Here is a 24452-nt window from a genome sequence, read left to right as displayed (position 1 = left end):
GTCAAGAAGTCAGATTTTAGTGAGATTCTCTCGGTTTGTTAAATAATTAATGATAGAGGTTTATTACAAACTGATTATCGTCTCTCCATTCAGATACTGCACACAACCGGATCTCATTAAAAAACGTTAAATATCATTTTAAGACTAACATATTGTTGGGATTGGGGTTGGGGGTGGGGTGGGGCTATTGTTATCTGTTTAAAGGAGAGCAATAGCGCTGACTAGGTTAATGAAGGCTGGTTAAAAAAAAATAGTGGAGGGAATTTTAACTAGATTATGTTTTTGCTGCCAACTGTTCGTCAATATCCAACTGCCATGGGATCTTATACATGCATTACCAATTTGTTCAATACATCCCATAATAAAATCCCCTAGAAGCACACTTGACCAGACTGTTGTAGAATACTGAAAGTTTTTATTCCAGGGTGGGGTCACGGTGGCTAAGTAGGTACATGTAAGACGATGGCTCGCTAGCCTGGTGGTCGGGTGTTCGATCCCGGCATTGGCCGAGAAAGTTCATCCAGGTTTTCCGGTGTGGTTCCCCCTTGTCGGGGATGCAGGACGGAGGGCCTGACAAGGACAGCTGTCTAGTCATTCGGATGGGACGAAAAATCAAGGTCCCGTGTACACATTGGCGTGCACGTAAAAAAATCCCTTGACAGTTAAAATTCGATATAAGAGTAGGCCGTAGTGCCACTGTCCGGGCAAAATTTCCCTCATAGCACTCTATATGGTGTATGCTCGTCTTCATTATCCCAGTATAAGAGCAGAACAGTAGGACGTTAAACCCCATTTCGTTTCATTTCAATTTTTTATTCCAGGACATGTTTTTTATTTTGGGATTATTTTAGAAAGTTTGCTTCCTTTTCACCCTACTGTATTCACTGAGATCCATGCTGACCTGCACTGTTCCAGGGATTCTGCCACCCATTACTACTACCTTAGTAAGAAGTTTATTGGTCACAGTCTTGGAATTGTTTAATACATGTCAATTTTTATCTCATCCGAACAACTATACCCACTTTCATTGCCAGTGAGCATTGTCATGTTTTTATATACATTTTTATATAGATTTTCTGACATTGTCTATTAGTTCGCCTACACCATATGACATATAAACAGCATGTCAAAAGAAATGTATTGAATCAAAATGATTGAAGAACATCTTTATTAAGTCATAATAAGATCATGACTGAACAATAAAGTCTAATAAAAAAAAAAATTATATATCATGACAAAACAAGTATATTCTTATTAATTTATAATACAATTTATCCATACATGATTGTACAAAAGTCAATCCTTATTATAAATAAAAAAAGCCACTTCATCTCAAGAGGTATCACGCATTCTTCAGGAATTCTCCCACGCATGTTTCATATTTAGTACAATCAAATCTGAATATTAACTCTAGTGTAGATATATGACTTTTTCCTTCATTTATTTCTGGCTTCAAGGAAGTTATCGTTAGATTCTGCATTCATCAAAAAAAAGATCACTACTTTTTCTCAAAATAATTGATGTTGAACACAACCAGATTAAACCTGATAATAATAGCCCTATATTTCTGGCATAGAATAGTGGAATAGTGGACCTGATCCTAGGAATCTTACTTGAAATTTTTTTTGTAAAGAAAATAATTATTTTTTTTATCTCAGTCGATCAATCAATTTTTAAACCTAACCTGTGATTATTGAATTTTAAGATTATACTCTGTCAACAAGCTTGTCACAGAGAGAGAGAGAGAGAGAGAGAGAGAGAGAGGGGTTTAACATCCACTCAACACAAACTAGGTCATTTCGGGACTAACACATGGTTCAATTTTTATTTGAATAATTCACTTGCGCGTACGGGTCTTTAGTACTCTTTAGCAGTGAGGGAAAACTGGAGGACCTGGAGAAAACCCATGCGGTTGGATAGGCGACCCTACTCCTTGTCACATACAACCGGGGATTTGAAAACACGTCAGTTGACTCAATGACATACTTTATTTATAATACAGAGCACACATGCTCACCATTCGGCCATCCACCCCCCCCCCCACCTGTCAAAGACAAATTATCACACATGTATATATACAAGCCTGAACATAGGGCACCTGTCACAGACTTTATCCAGTACAATTTATCACACAGGTATAACAAGCCTGAACATAAGGAACCTGGCCCAGACGATGTCAGACAAAAATCATTACACAAAGTATATGAAGAGTCCAGGGGAAGAACAATCTAAGTCACTTTTTTCAACGAACCCCAGTTAATGGCGCCATCTGGTAGCAAATTGTATAAGCTTTTTGTGGAGCAATCAATTTCAAGTAAAGACGATCGGAGTCACATCGAACAAAGGCCCTTCTGAAATGGCCTTCCGGACAAATACGTCCATCGTACCCTTTATTTGACCTTAATTTAGCAGAAAAATGGAAGTCAGTTGTTGTACTGGTAATTATGATTTGTATTAACCATCATTTTGAAGTTGTAATTAAACCCGCTTGTTCTGTTTGCGTCAAGCATTCTCGTCCAAAAGTCTGTTTTGCCTTTTATGCGAAAAGACAATAATGTGACTTAGATCTTTCTTCCCCTGCACTCTTCATATGTTATAGTATGTATATTTGTGTCTGACAAAGTCTGTGGCAAGTGCCTTATGTCCAAGCTTGTCTGTCAATACCAGAACTTGGATAAAGACAGCCCTAAAACCTCTATAAAACCATAATGTTTCTTCAGTTATTGGATACCTCTATAAAACCACAATGTTCCTTGGGTTATCTGATACAGAAAACTAATAAAGTAATAAAACTTGATATGTACTTATCATCAAGCTGTAAAACAGTTTTAATGAACCGCAGATAGATTAGAAACTGATGGTAATATGTACTATAGTTTTATTGACTACAGATTGTTCCAACAGGAGATAAAGACAGGAATGGACATTTACATCTTGTAAACAAGTTAAGCTGATCACTTGAGAGAGAAATGGGGTTAAATGTCCACAGGACTAGCTCATTTTGGGACTAATATGGTTTGATTTTTTCTTTCAATAATTCACTTTCGAGTAGAGGAGGAAATTGGAGGACCCGGAGAAAACTGACGAGGTTGGACAGACGACGCTACTTCTTGTCAAGTCACTTGACTCAATGACAGATTTTATAATCCAACAAGCACATGTTAAACCAGATCATTTGGGACTAGAAAAAGTCATTTTAGTATCTATTATGGTTAATCGTGGAATAGTGTTTTCACCTATTCCTCATCAAATTCCAAACTTTAATGGTAAAACAGATGGAGGAATAAAACATAGAGGAGGAAAACAGTAAAACAGATGGAGGAATAAAATAGATGGAGAAATAAAACAGATGGAGGAATAAAACATAGAGGAGTAAAACAGTAAAACAGATGGAGGAATAAAATAGATGGAGAAATAAAACAGGAGGAATAAAACTGACATAGAAGAAAGGCAGATGGGGGAATAAAACAGACATAGAAGAAAGGCAGATGGAGGAGTAAAATAGATGGAGAAGTAAAACAGATGAAGAAGTAATGCAGAAGAGATGTGTTATACTAACCTCAGAGTTTCTGAGTGATTTAATCAGAACCTGCACTGTTTCTTCATAGGATCTCCCCACCATACGTCCCAATTTCTCATACATAGCACCAAGACAAGCAACAGCAGCACTGTGGAGAGAAAAAAAAAGATCATTTATTGTTCTGATTTTTCAGGGGTTGCATTAATCCTTTAGTACTTTTGACATGTAAATATTGAGTAACCCGATTCCTGAAAAAGGTTAGAGAAAAGCGACATTCAGCACCTTGCGCAGAAAATATAAACAAGCCAGTGCCACCTATAAGTGTTGGGTAAAATCTTTTGATGGACCTCTTTTTAACTCGACTGAAACCAAACTGGGAGATTATCTACTGTTGATATGTTGTCTTGGTTTTCTTAATTAAAATGATCAATTTGAGTACATTTTTGCACGGATTAAGCCACAAAAATTTAGATTTGTCCTAAAAATACTCTTCCATTAAACAACTGAGGGTATCACATTTAACAATATTTCACAGATCAATTTGAGTACATTTTTTCATCAATCTAATCAAAACACAGATCCAATTTCGTTTCGTTTTTTATAGTTCAAAATTTCGTTTTACTTGTCTTTACTACATTTGGATCTGGAAGATATGTTATTTAACTCGTGTTCTGCTTGAAATGAGGGGTCAGCCAATCAAATGGTCTGTCGAATCGAGTGTTTGACCTTTTTTGCGCGGAACTGTGGGTAGACATTACCAGCAATAGAAATCAAAACAAAGCAAAAGTAGATTTAAAAAAGCATGGCGATCGCTAATTGGTTAATCGAATGACTGACGTTAACAGGTCAAATGTCGCTTGCTTGGTACCTGACGTCATAGAACGTGAACTCCCACTAAAACTTGTTAGATCTACATGTAGTGTAGGCCATCGAAAGTATAAAAAACGAATTTAGCATGAATTAAGTCTTTAAAATTAGATATTGTCATAAAAATACACTTCCATTAAACAACGGAGGGTATCACATTTCACAGAACATGTGCTAAATTAAATATCATTTTACTACCAGTACATATAATTCTGTTACAATAATGGAATAACATGCAGAGTTATAATATGGTGATATGACTAATTCTATTATCATCACAAAGAGGATGGAAGCAATAAACCCTGTAGGATATTGCCAATTAATAATTTTTAAATAATATCCAGTGTTTAATGGTGTACAAATTATTACAACCGGAATGAGTCATCATCCATTTATAAATTAAATAACTGTACCACACAGTAGTCAGTAACATGTCAAATTAATTTAAACATAATTCTTTTATTATTTTTTGAAATTCATTCTTTGTGAAACAGCAATGTAAGACTTGTTATGTTGCCTTGTGTCAATATTATATTCAGTATACTATAACTCAGTAGCATGGAAAATAACAGAGAAAAAAATCAGGTATAACATCCATAACAAAAACTAGGTAGTTTCGGGACTAACATTTGGTATATTTTTATTTTAATAATTCATGTGTGTGCGCAATGGACCAGAACAGTGGGCATGGGTAGAAACAAGAGAAAACCCATCAGAGTTTAATTGTTAAATTAAACAATTAAACAGGTGTTGAATCGAGCTCTCAACACTTGTATCAACAATGGTACTCTTTTCGTAATAATGGCCAAATGGTTATCATAAGATCTGTCATTGGGTCAACTGCTGTGGTTTCTATTCCCTGGTATATGTGACAAGGAGTAGGGTCGTCTGTCCAACCTCATGGGTTTTCTCCGGGTCCTTCGGTTTCCATCGACTGCTAAAAACCCCATACACACAAGCGAATTATTAAAATAAAATTAAACTATGTGTTAGTCCCGAAATGACCTAGTTTGTGTCCAGTGGACGTTAAACCCCATTTCTCTCTCTCTCTTAATAATTTGCTTGATAAAGATGAGAGAACCACCATTAAATTGTTGCATGTTTATAAACCAGTAATTGTTATTCCATAGTTTTAGAGTGCATGAAAGAGCCATTCAAATATAATAAACAGATAAAATAAGCTCATTTTTATCACATCCCTAGGGTTCTTATCTATGTGAGAATATGTTTGTAGAAACCAATGTATGGAAATCAATTGGGTATGGTTCTGTCAGGTGACATTAATTAGTTAATGAGTGCCAAGCTGACATCTGTTGAGTATAAAACTCTAATACCCTGGAAGATTGTAGATTTAGTACGGACATTAACTAGCGATGAAATTAGGTTGATTATCATTATTGAGAGCTGATCTAGTTTTAATAATTAATTCATAGTATAACAAACCTTGTTGAACTAGTGGATATACCTTGCGGAACTAGTGGATACGGTACATACATGTGGTACTAGTGGATACGGTACATACATATTATACTAGTGGATACAGTATACATGTTGTACTAGTGGATACGGTACATGATGAATTAGTGGATACAGTATATTATATACATGTTGTACTAGTGGATACGGTACATGATGAATTAGTGGATACAGTATATACATGTTGTACTAGTGGATACGGTACATGATGAATTAGTGGATACAGTATATACATGTTGTACTAGTGGATACAGTACATGATGAATTAGTGGACACAGTACATACATGCTGTACTATTGGATACGGTACATATACATGTTGTGCTAGTGGATATGGTACATACATGTTGTACTAGTGTACAATGAACATGTTGTACTAGTGGATACGGTATGTACATGCTGTACTAGTGTACAATGTACATGTTGTACTAGTGGATGCAGTACATAGATGTTGTACTAGTGGATATGGTACATACAGCTTACACTAGTGGATGAATGAATGAAATGGGGTTAAATTTTCTACTTTTTTGCTCTAATCCGGTCTATGGGAGCTCGGTGAGTAAGATATTGGCTCGCTAACCTGGAGGTCCCGTGTTGGCTGAGAAGGTTCATCTGGATTTTCTGGCGTGGTTCACCCTAGTCAGTGGTGCATGATGGGGGGACTGGCAAGAGACAAGGTATAGTCGGAAAACTGAGGTCCTGTATACACATTAGCGTGCACGTAAAGATCCCTTGGCAGTTGGAATTTGATATAAGAGTAGGTTGTAGCACCTGTCTGTGAAAAATTCCCTCATAGCACACTGCATGGTATATGCCCATCTTCATTAGCCCGGTCGAGCAAAACTGTAGGACGTTAAACCCCCATTTCATTTCATTTTACTTAATACATTTAACGTATGGCCAGTACTTACAGTCTAGTTGGTAGGTAGCTTGGACTATCATCTTTATTCCGTATAATATCATTACATTTATTGATCGTCTCAAACAGATCAAACGTATCTCCGACACTGAACAACGTGGCCAAACATCGAGCTAATAGTTTCCGTGTTGGGGGACCGGGTGATTCACTTATCTGATTGGTTAACTGTTCAACTAATTTCTTCTGACCGGCCTTTATATCCGACTGAAAAATAAATACGATAAATTACTTTAAGTTAATGCATACAACGTTTATATCCGATTGGAAAATAAATCGAATCAATCCACTTAGGCCAGACCAATTCAATTCTTAGTTCTCCCTGGTCTTGACAGATTAACAGCCACTCGAGTGTGATCAATGTTTTGTTTCAAATGTCAAAACTTTAAATTCTGAACTAAAAGTTTTTCAAAAGAGCAACCAAGTTTTTTTGTTGTTAGATTAGGTTTTTTCCTAAAGAAATAACAGGTGCTTTTAACATGAAAAATAGCTTTTAAAAATAATATTAAGCTAAGGCTAAGTATTAGGCCTAACGTCAATTGTGTTCATATTCAAATAAGCAATATTATCAAATTCAAGGGCAAATATGGGGGGAGAGAGAAATGGGGTTTAAGGTTCATGACACAAACTGGGTCATTTCGGGACTAACATATGGTTCAATTTTATTTCAATAATTCAATTGTGCGCAAGGGTCTTCAGCAATGGGAAGAATTCAGAGGATCCGGAGAAAACCCACGAGGCCGGACTGGCAACCCTACTCCTTGTCATGTTCAAGCGCTTTCCCTACAGATATTACAGGTGCTTTTAACATGGAAAATCTCTTTGAAAAATAACATTAAGCTAAGGCTATAGTATTATTCTAAAGTCTATTGCGTTTATATTCAAATAAGTAATGGGAAAATATGAGATTTTCCATGTTAAAAATGCCTGTGAAAAAAACAGGAAGCAAATTTTTTGAATAAGTGATCCCAAATGACAGAAAATCCAATTGGTATGGCCTTAATTCATGCAACATCACAAACATGATATTTCTAATTGTTCATCATAAAGCTTTTCTTTCAAGCTTTTATCATATAAAGTTACAGGTCAAACCAATTGTCGATAACTAGCTTCGATTAGGTAAATAGAAGAATACAAACACGCTTTAATGTTGCAAAAAGTAATTTCTTGCATCCTAATATTAGGATTGATTATACAATATTACTGCTATATTATTACAAATGTTTTAATAATTTAGCACCATACTAATGAGCGGCGTTGGATGGCCGAATGGTTAGCATGTGCGCGCTGTATCATAAGGCCTGTCATTGAGTCAACTGGCGTGGTTTTGAATCCACGGTTGTACGTGACAAGGAGTAGGGTCGCCTGTCCAACCTGGTGGGTTTTCTCCGGGTCCTCCAGTTTCCTCCCATTGCTAAAGACCCCTACGCGCAAGCGAATTATTGAAATAAAATCAAACCATATGTTTGTCTCGAAATGACCTAGTTTGTGACGAGTGGACGTTAAACCCCATTTCTCTCTCTATTCACATATTTAAATCTTTACTGCCCATCTACTAGCCCATTTAGACGCTTAACTTGAACTGGTTTAAAAACCCTAGGGATCATTAAACCAGTTTAAATTTGTCGTCTGAACGTAAATGTGGAGCAAATAAATCAGTTTAAAGCTCCCCAGCTAGCAATTTGTTTTTGAGAAGGTTTTTCTTTTAAACTGGTTCATCTTGGTCGTCTGAACGGGTTGGCTTAAAAACCCTGGCTCCCGCTCACTTTGGACAGGTGCAGTACGTAGTAAGTTAGATTCCTGGGTAAAATGGCGGCGTCATGCAGTGCCAGTGTTATCGAATGCATGCAAGAACCGAGATAAGAATATGAAGCTCCTCATGTCTAGTTAACTCTAACCTCCGACCGAAGAGGTCACAATACATGTAGTTGAACTGGTTTGGCTTATAGTACGTGTGAACGCAACACGACCCTGTCTTAAAAGCCGTGGCGAATTTGAACTGGTTTAAAAATAAGCATCTGAACAGGGTATAAAGGTCTTTATCTGGGTTACTGCTTCATCAACCAAAAGTGTCACCGAGTCCATACTGTATGGTGAACACTCTATTTACGGAATAAGCTCCCACTTTTTCTTAGACAAAGTATATCTCTTTTAAAATCACACAATCTGTTTAAAACACAGATTCTATTTCGCTTTTTATAGTTCAAAATTTTGTTTTATTTGTCTGCACTACACTAGGATCTGGAAGAGTTGTTATATAACAAGCATTCTGGATTGCGTGAGGGATTATCCAATGAAACCATCTGTTACGGCGACTTCTTGGCGTCCTTTGCACAGAACTGTGGGTAAACCATTACAAACGTCAACGTTGATGTCATAGGGTCAAAAGCCACTCGTACGAGACCTGATGCGACCTTCCAGTACAACTGGTCAGATCTTCATGTAGTGTAGGCCATCAAAAGTATAAAAAACAAAACGAAATATAGATCTGTATTTTAATCCGATTGAAAATTACACTAAAAAAACACATTTAATTTTTTTAAAAGTTTTTACTTTTAACTCATCTTATAAATATGTGCACGTATGTTTTAATTCATTGTAAAAACAACATCTGAATACTTTGATGAATAATTTACTATATGAATGAATGAAATGGAGTTTTATGGCACGTCATATGAATATGAGCATTTAATTAAAAAATTTGAAAAATAACACTATTGTATTAACTGTTCAACCGTTCAATTGTATAATTGGCTACAATTTAGATGAATAACACACTACGGAAGTGTAAAAAAAAAAAAAATATTTCTCTTACATTAACCACACACTATCATAATTGGCTAGAATTTCGATTATCAGTGAGTAAATAGGAGGGAAGAAAGCCATTAATGTTGTGAAAAGTAATTTTTTGCATGCTATTGTATTAAATATTCAGCAACATATATAGAATGTTTATTTTCAGTCTCACTATTACAATTGGCTAGAAATTTCAATAAGGTAATATAAGAATAGAAAGGCATTAACAATGTGCAAAGTGATTGCTTGTGTGCTATTGTCCCAACTAATGTATTGAATACTATACAATCTACATGTAGCAGAACAGTAAGATAACTAGTGGCAATTAAAGGCTCAATACCACTCTTGTTGTAACTGAATAATATGTCCCAACCTTTATTCTGGTCAACAAATTGTACTATTTTACAATATTCCAATTAATTGATGATACAAATTTCATCTTAACACACCTAATTTAAAAAATTGGAAAAATTCAACTAAATGATTTGAAAAGCCTGACGTAAAGCTTTTCAAATGTGACTTGGATTTAAAAATATTTTTGAACCCTCTGGACAAGTAAAATAGGATTTAATGGATAATTTACACAACAGGTAAGACACTCACACATCTAGTACTAAAAATAAGGCTATTATTTATTTTCTGGAGCTGTCAAGCCAGCAAGAGTGTTATTGTCCCTTTAAGAGAGAGAGAGAAATGGGGTTTAACATCCACTAGACACAAACTAGGTCATTTCAGGACTAACACATGGTTCTATTTTATTTCAATAATTCGCTTGCGCGTAGGGGTCTTTAGCAGTGGGAGGAAACCAGAGAAAACCCATGAGGTTGGACAGGCGACCCTACTCCTTGTTATGTACAACCAGGGAATCGAAAGCCCGCCAGTTGACTCAATGACAGACCGTATGACCGTAGGAAATGGGTTAATTATAAGCTTCCATTCCCTTTAATATAACGAGACTTCCACAAAAATAATTCTTGGTAATTTGTTATGGAGAATGACATATCCTGATGTATGTGATTACCACAAAAATAACAACAATTAGGTACACCTTTTGAAAATTTTCCATATTTAATTCACGTACCATCTTTTAAGTTCACGTCAGTAATACTGAATAAATTACTATCTTCATTTATTCGGTGAAACGTTCGTGTTTTAAAAAATATTAGCATTTTTCTACTATTGCTAGTATCAGAAAATGCCAGTATCAAAATGTTTGACCCTTTAGCACAAAATATACATGAATTTATTGCTTCTTTTTATAGAAGTGTACTGTACTAAAAGGTTTGCCAAATTTCAGATACATGTAGACATTTAAAATTTCGATTTTAATCAACTAAAAGCCACCAACTAATGTAGCTAATGGCTATTTTAATAATCAAGATTGTGAAACATATTAAGTAAGATAAAGAGATATATATATTGTATTTTTTCTGGGCCATTATAAAGCTATTTGTTTTATAGATTATCTTCATTTTAAATACAGCCATTTTTTAAAAATCAATACTGTTGCTATCAGAAGATGGGATCATCACATTAAACATACATTATGCAAGAGCTACATGTAAATCTGTCTATTGCAGGTCTTTTTTTAGGCCTGAAATGTTATCTAAATTATTAATTAGACATTAATTAACTTATCCAGACCATAATCAACTCTAGATGGCATCGCTAGCCTGCAATCTTTAGTGGATTATGAGCCGATTTACTGCATAACTTTCCTTCACAATTTAACGATTCAATTGATAATTGAAACTACATGTATGCTGTTTATTGTACTGACTTTAGTAATGATGATCAAGGCTAGGCGGAACTTAAATCGCTTTGTTCTCGGTTCATAGTGGATCAATTTAATGAAATTTCCAGCAAATTGCCTTTACATTATCTTGTTTTTAACTATTATAGTGAGAACTGTCAACTCGTTATCGAATCTCCTATAATGTATCTTTAAGCCACTATGATATCAGTACATGATATCTACATGTATATTTTTACTACATGAATTACATAAGACAATATGGCTTGTGCTCTAATATGCTATTCAGATGGTTATAGAGGCATTATGTAAGAGTCAAATCTGCCTATTGCAGGTCTTTATTTTGGTTTCAAATGTTCCATAAACTATTATTTAAACATTTATTAACATGGTCATGACAAGCACATAATCAACTCTCTAGTCGATTAGAATGCTTTGGTTATGCAATGATTTAATTTAAAAATGGAGAAGTGAGGCTAAGTCTTGAATAACAAGTATCATTGTTACAATAATAAACTACCTATGCCATATTTTGTCAAAACTCCAAACAGTGATAACTTCGCTCAAAATAAAGTAATTTGAATGAAATTTTCAATATATTCATTTTGCATGATTTATTTTTAAACTATTATAAGAACGGCCAGCTCTGTATCTAATTCTTACATAATACATCTATAAGCTGATTAAAAAGTGCCAGCTATCATTAAAGAAAAAACCGACATAAAATCCCCAGCTAACTACGTATACTGGTCTTTGAGTATGTGTATACTTTTGAAAATAAAAGCTTGGCTGATGAAGAATCATGTTTGATGTTATTTTCTATTGTTTATACATGTATTTCAAAATCTAACAAACAAAATTATCCTAAAGTGTAGGATGTTTCTAAATGATCTGTGAGCTGTATTAATCTTGGTGGATAAAGAACCCGTTATTTTCAGTGTTTTAAACTACCTGAGAATTCAAACCAACAAAATGACCGTCACATGTATTTCAAAATCTAACCTAATAATATCCTAAAGTGTAGAATGTTACTTAACGATCAATCTGTGAGCTCTTTTATTTTTTGTGGATAAAGAACCCGTTATTTTCAGTGTTTTAATGTACCTAGGCCCTTATTCATGAAAACTTAAACTAAGATACAATCGAAATTTTAAGAAATACTGCAATTCGATTGGCTGACCAGTAAAATCAATTTGCATATATCCAATGAAGTTGCAGTATTTCTTCAAATTTCGTTTGTAACTTTGTTTAAGTTTTCGTGAATAAGGGCCCTGAGAATTCAAACCAACAAAATAACTGTCACATGTAATTCCGTTGTAAGGAGATAGAATTTCTTAATGATCTGTAAGCTGTATTAATCTTGATGGATAAAGTACCCGTTATTTTCACTCAGTGTTTTAAACTACCTGAGAATTCAAACCAACAAAAAAATCATCAAATGTAATTCCGTGGTAAGGATATAGAATTTTTTAATGATCTGTGAGGTTTATAAATAAGGTATAAGGGCAGTTGATTTGATCAATAAAACTTGCGACTAATAACAATAAATTTCACGGGAGAAGAGATGCTGTTTTCTTGTGACAAGATCACAAAGACCATCTATAACTATAACTGTCAACTTCAATCAACTTTCAAAGCAGGTTTTGTGGCCTGGTTGTCTTGGTAGAGTATGTACAAGTATGACTGTATGACCCATCATGACTATATTTACATATTACTATAGCTCTATTAACATCAATATTGATTGAAATTGACCAATATTAAATTCTAATTCATGTTTTTAATTTCACATATTAAAGACATTATTGAGTTAAAGCTACACACCCTGTTACTTTTATATATGAGTGGAAAAATATTTTACTTTTAGTGGTTTTCAAGTAGTTTAATGAATGCTTTAGAAATATACCTCACTCTACCAAGGTCAGTGCTTGATTTTTTGATAAAAATCTTTGCCTAATGTAGAAAGAGAGAGGGAAATGGGGTTTAACGTCCACTTGACACAAACTAGATCATTTTGGGACAAACATGGTATAATTCTATTTCAATAATTTGCTTGCATGTATGGATCTTTAGCATTGGGAGGAAACAATATTGAGTTCAAAGCCACGCCACTTGAATCCATGAAAGACCTAGAGATCTAAAGCGCACACGATAGACCACTCAGCCACCCAACCCACTCTATTAACCAAAACCCACAGGATTTTACTTACTGTGTGACCGTAAAAACCTAGAGGAGTTATCCGTTAAGACTTCCGCTTGGATTTGTCTTAAAGGATAAATCCACTAAAGTGACTCAGCCTTAAAGCACACACGATAGACCACTCAACCGCCCGTCCCCTCTACCAGACTTAAAACATTTTGCCCAATACACATCTGTGAATAAGAAACTGTCAAATTGCCAACAACTAGTATAGCATTTGAATCATCCATAATTACACTACTGACATTTGTTCTGACTTTATATATAACAATGTTGATATTATTTGATTGAGGAAGGGGAAGAATGACAAACATCTGACGTCTACAATACAGCCCACTTCTTCCGACTTTAAACTCATACATTCTGAAAAGTCACGATGTAAACACCAACATTACAGACTTTGTGCCAAGATTTTTCATATTTCACAGTTTTCACTTGTGCATTACATAACAGAGAGAGAGAAATTTGGTTTAACGTCCACTCGACACAAACTAGATAATTTCGGAACTAACAAATGGTTCAATTTTATTTCAATAATTCGCTTGTGCATAGGGGACTTTAACAGTGGGAGGAAACCAGAGGACCCGGAAAAAACCCACAAGGTAGGACAGGTGACCCTACTCCTTGTCACGTACAACCGGGGAATCAAAACCACGGCAGTTGACTCAATGACAGACCCCTTAGATAAAAAGCTAGTCCTTCTTGCTAGAATAGTTAAAAATTAGACGATGGGAAAGGAATATATTGAAAATTTCATTCAAATTACTTTATTCCGGGCGAAGTTATGACTGTTTGAAGATGTAGAATAGATCGATTATCCATTTTATCTTTAAATCTTTAAAGTTCGCGGATTTTCAAATACATTTAAATCTCGGTCATCCTATGACCTAGAGAGTTGATTATAAGCTTGCCATGTGAATAAATAAATAACATTTGAAGCCAAAAGAAAGACCAAATGGGAACAAATGCTTTTAAAAGATCTCAAGTTGTATGGAACAATCATCTGTAGATGTACACAAATCTCTATTCTGTTTACAACATTTAATTACCAAGGGATCTTTCGCATTTATTAGCGTTAGTCCATGTGGAATAGTTATCTACAGACTTGTAAAGTATAAAGCCATAAATACATCATGTCAGATTATTGTATTACATCATAATTCTTTCATCTTTAACTTTAACACATGAACAACTAGGCATTATTCCAATATCGGGTCTCTATAGAATTCTCTACGAATTTAGATTCTACAAGTTTTAGATATAGCTAGTTGAATTTTTTTCCTATATTGACTTCAGTTACAATTATCAAATCTATTGTTACTGAACCCCAACCACAAAAAAATTAACAATACAGAATTTGAAAATATAAATCATTCCAATATTGGATCTCTATAGAATTCTATTCTAGAAACTGTAGACCTTGGACGAATTTAGACTCTACAAGTTTTGGATATGGCTAGTTGACTTTTTTTCCTATCTTGACTTCAGTTACAATTATCAAATCTATTGTTACTGAACCCCAACCACAAAAAAAATTAACAATACAGAATTTGAAAATATATATCAGAAATTAAATGAAATGGAAATTGAACAATTGCAAAATATTGAGTCTGGAATAGTCTTGATGAATTTAGAGTTTACAGGTTTTGGATATGGTTTATTGACTGTGACTGATCCCCTACCACTAAAAGATCAGCAACACACTATGTAGACCAGAAATTAAATACATAAATTATTTGAAATGGACACTGAACATTAGGAAAATATTTGGTCTCTATATAGATGATCAACAACTGAGAAAACAGATCATAAACCAAATACAAATACATGTATGAAATGATAATTGAGTATGTTCTAAAGATATTGTGAGCTTAATATGATTAAGATTCATCAAGGTTTTTTGACATGGCTTATTAACCCCACTCCCCTGACTCCCAACTAAAAAGATCATCAAATCCACTTAAACTGCAGATTTATGTAAATTTCCGGAAATATAAAATCAATGTTGGGTCTCCAAAGAAATTATAAGTTGATTTATAGTCTGGGCAAATTTAGATTCCATAATTTTTTTAGTATGGATTATTGACTTTTTTCTCCCTGACTTCCGCTAAAAATATCAACAAATCCACTAAAAACTGGAGATTAATGTAAATTTCTGGACATATAAAATGAATGAATGAAATTATTAGTTGATTTATAATCTTGACAAAATTAGATTCCACAGGTGGCTAAGTGGGTAAGATGCTGGCTCGCTAGCCTGGAGGTTGGGTGTTTGATCCCTGCATTGGCCGAGAAAGTTCATCCAGATTTTCCGGTGTGGTTCTCCCTTGTCAGTGATGCACGATGGAGGGCCTGAAAAGGACATCTGTCTAGTCGTCCGGATGTGACAAAAAACCGGGGTCCTGTGTACACATTGGCGTGCACATAAAACATCCCTTGACAGTTGGACTTCGATATTAGAGTAGGCCGTAGTGCCGCTGTCCGGGCAAAATTTCCCTCATAGCACACTGTATGGCGTATGCCCGTCTTCATTAGCCCAGTTCCAGTTCATTTCATTTCAGATTCCACAGTTTTTTTATATGGATTTCCCCCCCTGATTTCAGCTAAGAATATCAACTCTGTTGTCACTGAACCCCAACCACTAAAAGGTCAACAAGATCTACTTAAAGAGAGTGTAAACAAACTCTCTAGTTGTCTATTAGAGTAAAAGATTAACTTGTTAACATTTCATCCTTTGCTACATGAAACCTCTGTAGATAAACCACAGCCTATCATCTTCAAATCATTGTTTATTTAGTTTCTTGACTAGTTCAGATAATTATTTTTTAGCTACAGTTTATCCTAACCACAGATTTATGAAAAAAAAAATGTACATCCAAAAATGATTATCTTAGCTTATTTTTTTTAAAATCATTTGTTTTGTTTATTGTTAAGTACAGATAATTTTTATTTGAGCTCTATAATGATTTTTATTATGCCAACAACTTTTGGTGTTTACATGTACATGTATATCTACAGAATTATTGAATAACATTGTATATCCATTAATAATCTTCCTAGGTGTTATCTTTGTATGGTCAACTTTTGTGTAAACTTTGTATGCTGTCCATGATGCAATAAAATCTCTTATCTTATTTGCTACCAGATAAACTGTACACCTACATTATTGTACCTTTGTAATTATTTAAATTACTTATTACTTATAACCTTGTTAGAATGAATAGCAAATTATCAAACATTTTTCTTTTTATTGATGGAAATCTTCACCCATGGGCTAATTACTGTTCAACCCAAGCTAATGAAGATATGCATACATCATGCAGTGTGCTCTGAGGGAAATTTTGCCCAGAGGCCTAATCTTATTTTGATTCCCAACAGTCAGGGAATCTTTAACAGAGAGAGAGAGAGATTTAAGGTTCACTCAACACATTTTGGGACCAACACACAGTTCAATTTCATTTCAATAATTTGCTTGCACGTAGGGGTCTTTAGAAGTGGGAGGCAATCGGCGGACCTGGAGTAAACCCCACAGGGTTGGTCAAGCGACCCTACTCCTTGTCACATACCAGCTGGAAAGAGAGAGAAATGAGGTTTAACCTCCACTAAACACAATTTAGGTCATTTAGAGACTAACACATGGTTCAATTTTATTTCAATAAATAGCTTGCTCGTAGGGGTCTTTAGAAGTGGGAGGAAATTGGAGGACTCAGAGAACACCCACTAGGTTGGACAGGCAACCCTACTCTCGTAACATACAATTTTTAACAAGCTACATGTAACAGTGGTATACACAGGACCTCAGTTTGTCATTCAATACAAACCACATACTTTACCCTACTAGGCAATTTGTCCAGCACAACTGACAAGGTGAAATCAGATTTAAAAATCCTGTTGACCTTTTATGGCCAATATCAAGATCGATGCCAGAACTTCCTGGTAAGTGAACCAGTGCCATATCCACAGAGTCACTGTGGCTTCCTCTATGGATCCGTTAATTGATTCTTGCCTTAAAATTATTAGGTTTTTTTTTCTAATAATATTTATTTAGAGTGCTGAGACGTGCTAAGGAACCCCCACTTACTATCTTCATATGATATAAATCTTATTTGACATTTCACTTACAAGACAAATGAAAACTGTCATTACTGGACACAATCAGACTGTGAGATGGATGTTTTAAAATAATCAATTACCGGTACGAAAAACTTCCAACTTTCAGTCAATATCAATATCCTACGGGACTATCTGTATCACAGTTCAATAGAACCAAAGATCTAATACTATTTACTTTATACTACCAACCATTTGCAAGATAAATCAGAGAGATAGAAATGGGATTTAACGTCCATTAGACACAAATCACATCATTTTGGGACTTACATATGGTTCAATTTTATTTAAATAATTCACTTGCACGTACATGTAGGGGTCTTTAGCAGTGGGAGGAAAGCAGAGAGCCCGGAATAAACCCACAAGATTGGACAGGCGACCCTACTCCTTGTCACGTATAACTGGTGAATCGAAACCACCCCAGATGACTCAATGACAGACCTTATGATACAACGCGCATGTGCTAACCATTCGGCTATCCACCACCCCACCCACCCACCCCCGAGATAAATCAATCAAATACTGTATGTGTTAAATAAGGTGTGTAATCAATGACAAAGAAAGGGACCATAAAACAAAAGACAACCGTAAGTGAGCTTACTAAAATGAGAAACAATAAATAACAACCAGGGCCATGTTTCTCATGTTTCTCAAAATCTTAACTAAAGATAAAATCCAAATTTTAGTAGATACTTCAATTTTGATTGGCTAAGCACTAAAATCAATCTAATATTATCCAATCAAATTACTAAAATTTTATCTTAGTTAAAATTTCGTGAAACAGGCCCCAGGTCTTCATGAGAGAGTAAGAGTAATATTCTCTGCCCCACTCAGTACCCACCACTATAACAACGGAGCACAGCTAGCCCCCCCCCCCCCCGCAGGTGATCCTTGTTTGTGGTGTGTGTATATTGTGTCTTGTCCATAGGTTTGTCTTGTGTAATTGTTTATGTGTGGTGCAGTCACCCTGCACTTACTATATGTACATGTGTAACTAGGGCTCATGAATTACATGTACCAGAATATACATGTACAGTAAGTGTCAATGAAAAAGACCTTCAGTTATAGTAGATGAAGACTAGACATAGATATATTATATCTTAGTAACCATAACATTTTGTCAATGTACATTGTTTTACAAGTTGTATAGCTTAATCCCTGTTCATCTAACCTTCATGGGGGTCATGGTGGCTAAGTGGGTAAGACGTTGGCTCGCTAGTCTGGAGGTTGGGTGTTCGATCTCTGCATTGGCCGAGAAAGTTCATCCAGATTTTCCGGCGTGGTTCCCCCTTGCCTGTGGTGCAGGACAGAGGGCATGACAAGGACAGTTGTCTAGTCGTTCAAGTACACATTGGCGTCCGCGTAAAAGATCCCTTGACAGCTGGAATTCAATATAAGAGTAGGCCATAGTGCTGCTGTCCGGGCAAAATTTCCCTCATAGCACACTGCATGGCGTATGTCCGTCTTCACTAGCCCAGTCAGAGCTGTACAGTAAGACGTTAAATCCCATTTCCTTTCATTTCTAACCATGATATTTTATTTGTCACAAGTAATTGATATGAAATCAAATGAAAGGGAGTTTAACATCTATTCTTTTGCAACAAGAGAGACAGACAGACAGACAGAGGGTTTAACATCCACTTGACACAAACTAGGCCTAATACTATAATAGAGACAGATATACATGTATCATTCATACACCATGTATAAGGGAAATTATGAATGGACAGCTGCACTCTGCCCAGTCTTCATTGAATTCCAACTGTCAAGGGTTCTTTACCTATTTTAGGTATATGACATGTACATGTATCCAAACGACTCGCTGCTATTGAAGCTTTTTCTTGCCAGGCACTCCATCCTGCACCACTGACAGGGGAGAGACCAGACTGGAAAATCCAGAAGAAGTTTCTCGGCCAACACTGGGATCCAACCATAACCTTATTCCCTTTAGACTTAGTTGTGAGAGACAGAGAGAGAGAGAAATGGGGTTTAAAGTCCATTCAACACAAACTAAGTCATTTCGGGACTAACACATGGTTCGATTTTATTTCAACAATTTGCATGTGCATAGGGGTCTTTAGCAGTGGGAGGAAACCAGAGGTTGGACAGATGACCCTACACCTTGTCACGTACAACTGAGGAATCGAAAGCTCGCCAGTTTACTCAATGACAGACCGTATGATACACTTAGTTGTGTATGCAACCTAATGTTAATATTTCCGTCTCATTCTCTCTTTCTTTAAATAGTTCTTTAATCAACATTTATCCGAGGCAGATGTTTTTAGAATAACCAATGTCCGTTTGATCATCTCAATCATCAATATATAAAAGCCTCTAAGCTACCAACATCATTTTTCAGATGTTGCCATTTCCTTCTTGATATTTTTTTTTTCAGCATTACTGTATTGTTTGTTTTGTCTCTGTGTTTTTTTGTGCAGTTAATCCATTCAACATTCTCATCACATTTTTCACTCAAGTCATTATCAAAAAGATCAATGTTCATTTGAATACTTTTCAATTCTTTCTGTCAAATTTCTGGGAGTTTTTTTTTTCATAGTGGTTACTTTAAATGCTCATTTTACCATTCAAAGAGGCCCGTAACTAAGGGGGGGGGGAGGAGAGGCTCCCCTTGCAAAAAGTTTCGCGCACACCCAATCCCTGTGAAAAAATTGTCGACCATAAAAACAATAGATATACATTGTCCGTCTTTAATACAGCACCCCTGATTCTTTCTTTTTTTGTGCCTTTTCAGATTTCTAGGAATTGTATATCTTTCAAATAGCCATGAAGATTTTTTTGAACCAAATATTAAAATATTTGTGTGAGCGCTAATTTCATTTTAGAGAGAGAATAACAACATGTTGCTATAACTACTACTTTGTTTGGTGTAATTCTGTCAATATATTTGAATGCAAATATTCAATTATTTGTGTGAGTACTATTTTTTGTTTAATCAACTTTTTTGCTAAAATTATGTACTTTGGTCTATGTAATTACAGACATTTTAAAGCAAAGTAAATATATTTATTCTTTGGACTAGTATTTTCAAAAAATCAAATGTTTTTGACAAAATGATGCCTTTTTTTAAATCTTTCTCAGACGGTTCACAAGTTTGATTTTAATACTACAACTATCAGTCTGGAGGCTATTAGTACTCAGCCTACTAACAGTGACTAATATTGGTTTCAAAGACGGATCTTTTCAAAAAATCAATCACAGACATGTTACTGATGTTAGACTTTCAATTAGTAGCCTGCTATTGGTACCAAGATGAGTCTGGAGACTATGAAATGAAAAGAAATGGGGTTTAACCTCCTACTGTTCTGCTCCGACTGGGCTAATGAAGAAGGTTGGAGGCTGTGGATAGTGATACTACTGTTCTGCATGTACAGGTAGTACCCAGAGAACCAGTAGTACATGTATTATTGGTATCAGCCTTTAAAAGCTAGCGCTTTTGATCGTAACGTTTGTTGCATTGAGTGATGGTTTGCGATTCCAGATTTATCTTTCAAATTAAGTTAGCTAGGATTAGTGACAGTTGTCATGGTGAGGCAGGGTATGTTTACTCTCTAGAACAGCTAATACCATTTCTCATTGGTGGAATTCACTTTTGTTGCACAGTACTTTTGTTCAGAAAAGTTAATCTTTCCTCCTCCTCCTCCAAGAGAGAGAGAGAGAGAGAGAGAGAGAGAGAAATGGGGTTTAACATCCACACGACACAAGCTAGGTCATTTCGGGACTACATGTAATATTTGGTTCAATTTTATTTCAATAATTCACTTGCGCGAAGTGGTCTTTAGCAGTGGGGGGAAACCAGAGGTCCTGGAGAAAACCCACGAAGTTGGACAGGCAACCCTACTCCTTGTCACGTACAACCAGGGAATCGAAACCCCGCCAGTTGATTCAATGACAGACCTTATGATACAATGTGCACATGCTAACCATTCGGCCATCCAACCCCCCTAATCTTTCCTCCAATAAATCACTACAAATGGAGGCTATCGATACTGGTACTATAGTCTGGTAACGGTAACTACCGAAGGCTGGTGGAACTAGTAGTACCAGACAGTAACTAATATTGGTTTCAGCTGTCTGTGAACCGTTAAATCTTTAAATTAGATGAAGAAAGGGAGAAGATGGCGTTAACGAGATAATCATTATAGCTTGATAGAATGATGGAAACCGGTGTCGAGACAAAATGTTGATCAGATGACAGAAGATTGTATCATAATAACTCTCTCTGTCTCACATTATTTCTTTACCTACTTCTGTTTCACCTGTTCTGTAACATTCTCATTAAATAAACCCTGGCTCTAATTAAAACATCTATTTCACCACAATGATTTGTGAGTAGTGTCTACAATCATCACAATGAAATCTGATCAAAGAGTTGGCTCAGGGCATTACTCTTCGGACATCTTAGCCTCAAAATAAGCCGAGACTTACAAGAGTTAGGAATACTTCACAATTGTTAGTTAAAGTTAGAAAACCATAAAAAAAATCTTGTGTACGAATCGTAGATTGCAAGTTTATACATCTTGGTCAATTTTGATCATACCCAATTTAACTGTGTAGTCAAATCAAAAAATTTGTTTTTTTACCAACTGCAAAGCATTTATTCCTCTTTCAATTTATGTACAGGTTATGTCTGTTTGTGTTGAAGGAGATATATAATGAATTAAATCTGTTATCATGTGCATACTTTCTGTCTTAATACAGTCTTGTTTCACCTGTTTCCATCATTCTTATTTAACTCATTAAACATACATTATGCAAGAGGTAAATCTACCTATTTCAGGTCTTTCTTTAGGCTTGAAATGTTATCTAAATTATTAATTAGACATTAAATAACTTATCCAAACCATAATCAACTCTTGATGTCATCTTTAGCCTGTGATATTTACTGGATTAGGATCCAATTTGCTGCTCAATATTTTGTCACATAGAACAAAAAGGGTGTTCCCCTCTTTTCTTAAGGACACCTCAATATTTTTCTTCCACAACATCATAGTTCCAGGCAAGAAACAACTTGTAATATTATAACAAAAACTTACTTTTTGAGCCGCCCCTAAAACTTTATCCAAAAATCTGAGCCATTCAAACACAAAAACAGGTCGTTTGGTATCAGGTATCCTCTTAAAAGCCTCCTCATTTAATAAGAGGCTGTGAGCCAACTCCATGTTGATGATCTAATTACACTCCTGTAGGAAAAAAAAATACAAAGGTAAAACAAAAGTTAAATATTTCAAGCCTGGAAATAAGGCATCTGTTACAGACATTGTCAGGCACAATTTCAGGTCCTGTCATTTTGTCCAGTATAGAACTGCAATTTTTTTGTGTCTTTATTGATTTTAATCATTTATTATTACATGTCCAGCACAAAATCAACACTACACCACTATCCCCTGGGTCCATTCACGGAAGAGACTCAGTAACTTGCAACTAAGATTATTGTGGTGAACTTAAACAATGACGCTAAGACTATTACAGTGTATGTAAACTTTTTTGATTGGTTCATAGAATCTACCTATGATTAAGGGCTTAGTGGAGTAGAACGGACTGATGCCATTGGGGATAACGAGGATAGTACATGTACTAGTTTCTCCAGAAACTAAAATTTGGTCCAGCAAAGATTTGTCTTTTTTCTGTGTATTTGATATCATTCATACATGTCCAGAACAAAGTCACAAATATCAGGTACTAATTCATTAGTGGCTGACAGTTTGTCAGGTACAACTAATATCTTTATTTCCAGGGGTGAATATTATAATAACAGATGAACAATTGTAAAATATGTCAATCTAAATCTATGTAAATATAACAATTCACAAGTACATCTGGTGCAAAATATAACCTTATTTATATGGCCTACTAATGTCACAATTAATGGGTTTTTTTTTGATAATCTTTGTGCTATGCAATTGCAGATTCTTTCACAGGATGTTTATAGGTGAAACAATATAAACAGTCATGATAGACATAACAAGAAAGGTAACTTCCAGGTACATGCACATGCATGTACACATAAGGTGGAACACTCACATTCAACCTGTATCTACATACATATTTCACAATACATGTATATAACATTGTAGTTTGTATGGGATTAACAACATGATAATCAGATAGATACCTTAAGTTTTGGTGAATATGGAGAGAGAGAGAGAGGAATGGGGTTTAATGTCCAATCGACACAAACTAGGTCATTTCAGGACTAACATATGGTTCAGTTCTATTTCAATCAATCGCTTGTACGTAGGCGTCTTTGGCAGTGGGAGGAAACCGGAGGACCTGGAGAAAACCCACGAGGTTGGACAGTCGACCCTACTCCTTGTCGTGCACAAGTGGCGAATCAAAACCACAGCACTTGACAGAGGTCTTATGATGCCAACTGAACTCCCCCTTTGGTGAATAGGAACTTCAGTGCATGTATATTTACATGAAACTTAACATACATGTAAACAATCTCGGGTATAAATTGAAATGAACTTCCAGGTACATGCACAGGTAGAGTGTTACACTTATAATGTAAGATTTATAATCTATTATAAATTAGAGAACAATCTAGACAGTTGTAATAAAAGAGAGAGAGAGAGAGAAATGGGGTTTAACGTCCACTCGACACAAACTAGGTCATTTCGGGACTAACATATGGTTTTAATTTTATTTCAATAATTCGCTTGCGCGTAGGGGTCTTTAGCAGTGGCAGGAAACCGGAGGACCCGGAGAAAACCCACGAGGTTGGACAGGCGACCCTACTCCTTGTCACGTACAACCAGGGATTCGAAACCACGCCAGTTGACTCAATGACAGGC

The 24452-nt window shown here is 35.5% G+C and overlaps 1 protein-coding gene across 2 annotated transcripts in view; it reads right to left on the bottom strand.

Annotated features, from left to right (window-relative positions):
* The window catches only part of LOC126822215 (HEAT repeat-containing protein 5B), a 102119-nt gene that overhangs the window by 68065 nt on the left and 9602 nt on the right, over positions 1 to 24452 (bottom strand). For both annotated transcript variants that reach the window (XM_050550960.2, XM_050550961.2), the window contains exons 2-4: positions 22692 to 22838; positions 6774 to 6985; positions 3560 to 3668 (exon numbers count right to left, since the gene is read on the bottom strand). In XM_050550960.2, the coding sequence (XP_050406917.2) occupies positions 3560 to 3668; positions 6774 to 6985; positions 22692 to 22817 (447 nt within the window). In that variant the 5' untranslated portion in view covers positions 22818 to 22838. The remainder of the gene's footprint in view (positions 1 to 3559; positions 3669 to 6773; positions 6986 to 22691; positions 22839 to 24452) is intronic.

This window comes from Patella vulgata, chromosome 5, assembly GCF_932274485.2.
Source record: "Patella vulgata chromosome 5, xgPatVulg1.2, whole genome shotgun sequence".
Lineage (NCBI taxonomy): Eukaryota > Metazoa > Mollusca > Gastropoda > Patellidae > Patella > Patella vulgata.
The sequence above is the reverse complement of the archived record's forward strand: the minus strand, read 5'-3'. Positions and strand labels throughout refer to the sequence as shown.